This window comes from Bison bison, unplaced genomic scaffold (assembly GCF_000754665.1).
Source record: "Bison bison bison isolate TAMUID 2011002044 unplaced genomic scaffold, Bison_UMD1.0 scf7180017856933, whole genome shotgun sequence".
NCBI classification, from domain to species: Eukaryota; Metazoa; Chordata; class Mammalia; order Artiodactyla; family Bovidae; genus Bison; species Bison bison.
This window is the reverse complement of record NW_011487506.1, coordinates 42274-48928: the sequence shown is the minus strand read 5'-3', so window position 1 is coordinate 48928 and position 6655 is coordinate 42274. Positions and strand designations below refer to the sequence as shown.

The 6655-nt window shown below is 56.6% G+C and overlaps 2 protein-coding genes across 4 annotated transcripts in view; both read left to right on the top strand.

Annotated features, from left to right (window-relative positions):
• The window catches only part of LOC105003076 (glutathione S-transferase theta-1), a 7905-nt gene extending 5943 nt beyond the window's left edge, over positions 1–1962 (top strand). The window contains exons 4-5 of one of the 2 annotated variants that reach the window (XM_010860047.1): positions 1146–1322; positions 1506–1962. In XM_010860047.1, the coding sequence (XP_010858349.1) occupies positions 1146–1322; positions 1506–1700 (372 nt within the window). In that variant the 3' untranslated portion in view covers positions 1701–1962. The remainder of the gene's footprint in view (positions 1–1145; positions 1323–1505) is intronic. The other variant, XM_010860055.1, reaches the window with a different exon arrangement.
• Positions 1–6655, top strand: part of LOC105003033 (glutathione S-transferase theta-4) — a 27242-nt gene that overhangs the window by 17906 nt on the left and 2681 nt on the right. Inside the window, exons 3-5 of one of the 2 annotated variants that reach the window (XM_010860022.1) lie at positions 4199–4256; positions 5595–5682; positions 6158–6308. In XM_010860022.1, the coding sequence (XP_010858324.1) occupies positions 4199–4256; positions 5595–5682; positions 6158–6308 (297 nt within the window). Of the gene's footprint in view, positions 1–4027; positions 4257–5594; positions 5683–6157; positions 6309–6655 lie in introns of those variants that run through there. The other variant, XM_010860012.1, reaches the window with a different exon arrangement.

Below are 6655 nucleotides of genomic sequence, written 5' to 3'. Positions count from 1 at the left end.
ATTCACAGCAGCGTTACTCACAGTAGCCAGAATGCGGCGGCAGCAGCAGCGTGCATCCCAGGGACGCCTGAGTGCCCCTCAGGGCTTCCGCCCAAGTTTTCTGCTAGGAGTTTTACTCTTTCCGGTCTCAAGTTTAAGTCTTCAGTTCGTTTTGAGTTTATCTTTATGGTGTTAGGGAATGCTCTAATTTCATTTGTCCTCATGTAGCTGCCCAGTCCTCTCTGCACCACGGATGGAAGAGACTGTCTTTTCTCCCTTGTGTATTCTTGTGTCCTTTTCGTGGATTACTTGGCTGGAAGCGTGTGGGTTTATTTCTGGGCTCGCTGTCCTTTCCATTGACCCGTGTCTGTTTCCTGGTGTGTATTTTACACTCACGGCATATCTCGTCTAAGACCAGTCATATTTTAAGAGCTCGGGAACCTCTCGTGGCTGGTGGTTTCCATATCAGACAGGCAGGTTTAGGCTTTTTTCTTTCCTACTTTTTGTTCTTTCTTTTATTTTTCCTTTTTCTTTTAAAGTTCTGTATTCTTTGATGACTTAAAAAAAAAAAAAAAAAGGTTATTTTCTCTCTAGCGTCATCATGGCGGGTTTTTCTTGACGTTCCGTATTCTTCTCAGAGGTGCACGCCTCCTTTCTGAAATTGTATCTTTAATTTTGGGTCACCAGTCTCATTGTTGTGTCTTCTATCATTTTTGATATATATAAGAAAAGAAACATTAGGGAACAAAAATCAACAGGCCTCTTTGCTGCCCGTGTCCCTTCCTGAAGTCCACCCCCCACTTCCTGTCCCCTGAGATCTGGTTCAAGTCCTTTCAGTTCATGATCTTCTACATTATTACATTTATGTGTAGCCCCAAAACAATGCTTTGCTTTGAGCGCTTACAGTTTTATATAAACGCCCGCAGATCATCGTGCAATGTGCGTTTTTCCACAGCGCTGCGGGTGGATCTAATGCATTTTTTTCTAACTACTCTATAGCATTTCCAGACATGAATAAATCAGAATTACTCTCTGATGGTCTTTTATAGTTAAAGACCTTACATTTATATTTAAGGACCTTTTACATTTAAAGTCTCAGGTGCTGCCCTGGAGGTCAAGTAGGAATGCCAGCCCCTAAGGCCCCACTCTGCCTGCCCGCCCATTAGGTGATGCTCCCTGTTTTCCTGGGTGAGCCGGTCTCTCCTGAGATGCTGGCGACCACGCTGGCAGAGTTGGACATGGCCCTGCAGGTGCTTGAGGGCAAGTTCCTCCAGGACAAAGCCTTTCTCACCGGGTCCCACATCTCTCTGGCTGACCTGGTAGCCATCACGGAGCTGATGCACGTGAGTGCTGTGGGTGGTGGTGGGGGTATGAGGCAGGGGGGTCCTGGGTGGCGCTGAAGTCCTGCTCACACCATGCCCCTGGCTGTGGGACCCTGTGGAGAAACCTTCTGGAGTTCAGTGGCCTCCAAACCAGGTTGGTGTTGCGATACGTGGTCACCCATCCCGTCCCCTCTCTCCCTATAGCCCGTGGGTGCCGGCTGCCAAGTCTTCAAAGGCCGACCCAAGCTGGCCGCGTGGCGCCAGCGCGTGGAGGCGGCGGTGGGGGAGGTCCTCTTCCAAGAGGCCCATGAGGTCATCCTGAAGGCCAAGGACTCTCAGCCTGCAGACCCCACCTTAAAGCAGAAGATGCTGCCCAAAGTGCTGGCCATGATCCAGTGAGCCAGGAAGCTTCGCCTCTGCTCTGCCCTTGGCAGTTCGCAGAGCAACTTCATTTCCATTGTCCCTTGGGAGGCAGACCCGGAGAGCAGGCATGGCTTGCCTGCCTGAGTCCTCCGCTCCTGGGGCCGGGTTCCCACCCATCTGTCACTGGGGCTGCAAAGCCACAAAGAGAATGGCACACCCAGACCTTGTCTCCTTTCATCTGCGTTTTCTTTCCAGTCTGGGAAATAAACCTGGGCTCAGCCTGAGCCTTTGCTTCTAACTCTGAGGTGTGATTTATTTGACGTTCCATCTGTCCTGGCTGTTGGTTTTGGCCTCTCTTTGAAAGACAGCCAGCTTTGTAGGCCCGGTGGATTAGCTTTCCCCAGACTGGTTGTCCATGGTTAAATTAATGAACGTCCTGTCCTCCACTGGTTCTTCGACAAGGACGGTAGAGGCAGCAGGTCTCCACGTGTGTTGGCTGCAGAGCGTGGGCCAGTCATCCTTTCAGCACCAAGCACTGGGAATCACGAGTCCTGCACCCACCCTGAGGGGGCGGTGGGGAGGAGACATCAAACAGCAGCTCCCCCGGTCAGGACTCGGTCAAGTGGGGCCTGAATTGCCACACCTCAGAGTTGCAGAACCTGAACAAGAATGGAATGCTCAGATTGCATTTTAGAATAACATTCTGACTGGTGGTGGGGGTTGGACTGGAGGGTGGCCAGGGAGGAAGCAGGGAGATTGGATATCGCGGTAGTCTGGCCAAAGGTGAGTTATGGAGGAGGGCAGTCCCCTGGAGGGGGTGGAGAACATGGCCCCATCCAACCTGGAGAAAGTTCTCTCCTGACGGGATAGGTCCTTCTTAAACTGGGAGCCAGGGGCCCAGGAAGGCTAAGCTGTTCTCAAGGTTTTGTTTTGTTTTGTTTTGTTTTCCCCCAGTTGGGCTTTCTCTGAATCTTGGGTTTGGGAATAGGTTTTTTTTTTTCTTTTTTTAAAAAAATTATTTAGTTATTTATTTGGCTGCCCTAGGTCTTAGTAGGTCTGCAATACAGGAGAGGTGGGCTCAATCCCCGGGTAAGGAAGATCCACTGGAGGAGGAAATGGCAACCCACTCCAGTATTCTTGTCAGGAAAATCCCATGGACAGAGGAGCCTCTCGGGCTGCAGTCCATGGGGTCTCAAAAAGTCAGACATGAGCAGCACAGGCACTCATGAGTCTTAATTGCAGCTTGTAGGATCTTTAGTTGTGGTATGTGGGATCTAGTTCTGTGATCAGGAATCCAACCTGGGTGCCCTGCCTAGAGAGCAAAGAGTCTTAGCCACTGGACCACCAGGGAAATCCCTGGAAGTGAAGTGAAGTGAAAGTCACTCAGTCGCGTCCAACTCTTTGCAACCCCATGGACTAGCCCATGGAATTTTCCTGGCGAGAATACTGGAGTGGGTAGCCTTTGCCTTCTCCAGGGGATCTTCCCAATCCAGGGATTGAAACCAGGTCTCCTGCACTGCAGGCAGATTCTTTACCAGCTGAGCCACAAGGGAAGCCTAAGAATACTGGAGTGGGTAGCCTATCCCTTTTCCAGGGGACCTTCCCAACCCAGGACTGAACTGGGTTAGGGTTAGGGCAGACTCTTTACCAACTGAGCTGTCAGGGAAGCCTGAAGTCCCTGGGGACATGGCTTTTTTCATCTGGGAGACTTGCTTAGAGGATGAAGGCATCACAGCCAAAGACCTCAGGAGCACCAGGCTTGAAGTTGGAAGGGTTTGGCCCTACAAAGGAAGTGGGAAGATTCTGGGCCCACCCGAAAACCTCATAGATCGTTTCACGAGGCTTCTGTTTTGCAGGAGGGAGGCGAAGATTAGCCGGGAGCGTAAAGAAGCTTGGTGAGGGGCGGCTTCTTGAGGTGGTGACCTGGTCTTTGCTGGACGCAGAGGACCACACGCCCTCCCCCGCCTCCACCCTGGGCCGTGGGCCCCCGGGAGGCTGTGGCATCTTTTACTTCTCCTCTGTTTGTGTTCCTGGGGACTCTGAAGTCCCTCCTCTTTCAGCCCCCTCTCTGAGGTGGGAGGTGGCCTGGGCTAACCCTTTGACCCTAAATTCACTGAGTGTCTGCGCTGGAAGCGCCCTTGATCTCATTCCCCTAGTACCCCTCCCATCCCGTTCCATTTGACGCAGGTTAGACACTGATGTCCAGGTGAGGGGACTGACCGGCGGAGAGACACAGAGTCCGTCTCCCTGAACCCTGCCGGGCAGGAAAGGGAGCCCAGCTCAGAACCCCGCAGAGGGAAGGCGGGAGAGCGAGGCTGCCGCTGATTGGCCCAAAGTTCAACGGCGCCGTCCAATGGGCGGGGAGGGTGTGGCCGGGCTCGGGTACCAGGAGCTGCGCACATCCCTCTGCTGGGTGACCGGTGGAACTCGCCCGCTGCCGTTCCCGTCGTGGGTCCTGCCCGCTGTTCCCGCCCCCCGCCATGGGCCTGGAGCTCTACCTGGACCTGCTGTCCCAGCCCTGCCGCGCCGTCTACATCTTCGCCAAGAAGAACAGCATCCCCTTTGAGCTGCGCACCGTGGACCTGCTCAAAGGTGGGCCGGACAAGCAAGGAGGCCCGGGGTCTGGGTGTCCCTGCGGCCCCCGAGTCGGGCGGCCGGTGCAGACAGACTCCCGTCGGAAACCGTGGCTTCGGCCATCGGTTGTGTATTGTCCGTCTTACCTTTGCCTAGTGAATACCAACCGTTCTTCACACCCAGGTTAAGGGGGAACAGAGCAGGTAGACAGCAGTGCGGGGTGCGGCTGGGGTTGGGGCGGGGCGAAGAAGTGGAGGAAAGTGGAGAGACGGCTCTCCAAACCAAGGCTCAGCTCGGAGAAAACAATGACGCGGCCTCCTGGTTCCCAGCAGAGGCAGCCCCCATGTGACTGCCCAGAAGACTGTTCACCTATATCTGGCCTCCGCTTTACTCCTACCTGTGCCCGCCTAGGTCCCCTCCACTTGGGCAGAATCCCACGGAGGGGGCAGGGCTGTCACCGGACCTTAGGAGGAGCTCTGGATTCAGAACCCCTCAGGCAGGCTGGGAGGGACACCTGTGCTTGGCTGAGTCTGCCCACCTTCTGCCTCTGGCGCCCCAGCCTGAGCCACCTACTGCTTTGGTGCCACCTTGCTCTGCCTTCTCAGTGATCCTTGGGGTGAGGGCCGGGCACAGAGGCTGTTTTTGGAGGGAGAATGGATCGTGGTGATCCTGCCCACGAAGGAGAAGGAGCAGAGAGTCCCGCAGGTGGTCCTATGACCAGGCTGGAGCCCCGCTCTGCTGAAGCCTCGGGCTTCACACGCACTGCGTGGTGTCCCCTCCGCACGGGCCTGAGCTGGTGGTGGTGGTGGAAGGGCTACAGTATGCAGAAGGGAGCCAGACAGGGGGGCCCTGGTGGGAAAGGAGTCTGGAAGGTTTGGCACAGGAAGGAAAGAGGAGCAACCTGCGGGAGGCTGAGTGGCTTAGTAGGTCAGGCGTGCTGGTGAGAGTGAGGTTTGCTGAGGCCTGGGAACAGGTGTGTGGACAGGTCACCCAGTTAGCACAGAGAGGGGAGGCTCTGCAGGGGACAAGCCTAGAGCCCAGGGAGGGGGCTAGAGGGTCTGATGCAGGGATGGAGTTGACCGGGGCGGGGGGTTACAGCTGCAGAAACTCACCCTCCGCCCAAGCCCAAGTTGAGATGCTCTTTGGCCCATGTCCAGAGCAGGTAGACACGGGAACAGGAACCTCTGGTGGGCTCAGGGGATGTCACCCCCTGACCGGCAGAGTGGCCTCCTCTTCCCTGACGCCCCATGAGGACAGGGACCCCAGAAAGTTGGTGGCTGGCTGTTGGGGTGGGAGTGGACAGAGACCTTAGAGGCCTCGCAGTTCTCCCCACCTGCCTCACTGGTCACTCCACAGGCCAGAACCACAGCGATGACTTTGTCCAGGTGAACCCCCTGAGGAAGGTGCCAGCCCTGAAAGATGGGGACTTCACCTTGGCTGAGAGGTAACGGGTCCCTGGGCCGCACCTGTCGGCCATCTGTGTGTCCACCGTTGATGGCCTGGCTCATGGCTTGCATGTCCCAAGTCCCTGGTCTGGGTGGAGAGTGGCTTGAAGTGGGCAGAGGTGCCCAGGGCTGGAAGGGGCACCTGGTCACGTTCCTGGCACTGCGTGTGCTCTGGAGATGGCGGGGGATGGTCCTGGAGTCCTCTGAAGCCCCACGACACTCCGTTTTTCCCTCGGTGCCCTTAGTTGAGACGCTAGATGGCCCAGTGGAGCCGTCTGGCCCTGGCCGCCGCCTGGCCTCTCTGGGCCTCACATTCCTGCTTGTGTACCAGAACCAGGCAGACGCTGAGATGCTCCACCCACAGGGTCCGGGGAAAGACGTGTGCGGTCAGGGCCTGGCCTCACCCAGGACCTGGTCCCTGTGGAATGGCCGAAGAGTGACTGGGCCATGTCCCCCGCACTCCATGTCCCCCAGTGTGGCCATCCTGCTGTATCTGGCCCGCAAGTACGAGGCCCCTGACCACTGGTACCCCCAGGACCTGCAGGCCCGAGCCCGCGTGGACGAGTACCTGTCGTGGCAGCACACGGCCCTCCGGACGAGCTGCACCCGGACCATGTGGCAGAAGGTGAGCCCCGGCAGGGAGCCCCCCCGGGACGGCCAGGGGGCCAGGCTCTCTGTCGAAAGTGAGCCCCGGGGCAGGGAGCCCTCCCAGGACGGCCAAGGGGCCAGGCTCTCTGTCGAAACTGAGAACACTAAATCCCAGAAGGCCAGAGGTGCTCCAGGGCAACGGACTTGTTTCCCAGAGGGGAAACTGGGCACACAGCCTGGGAACGACCCCCACAAGGTGTCTTATCAAAAACACATTTATTTGCTTAGTTGTTTTCGGCTCCGCTAGATCTTCCTTGCTGGGAGCAGACTCTGGAGCGCACGGGCTCCAGGACTCATGGCTTGTGGGGCCCGGGTCCCAGGCCG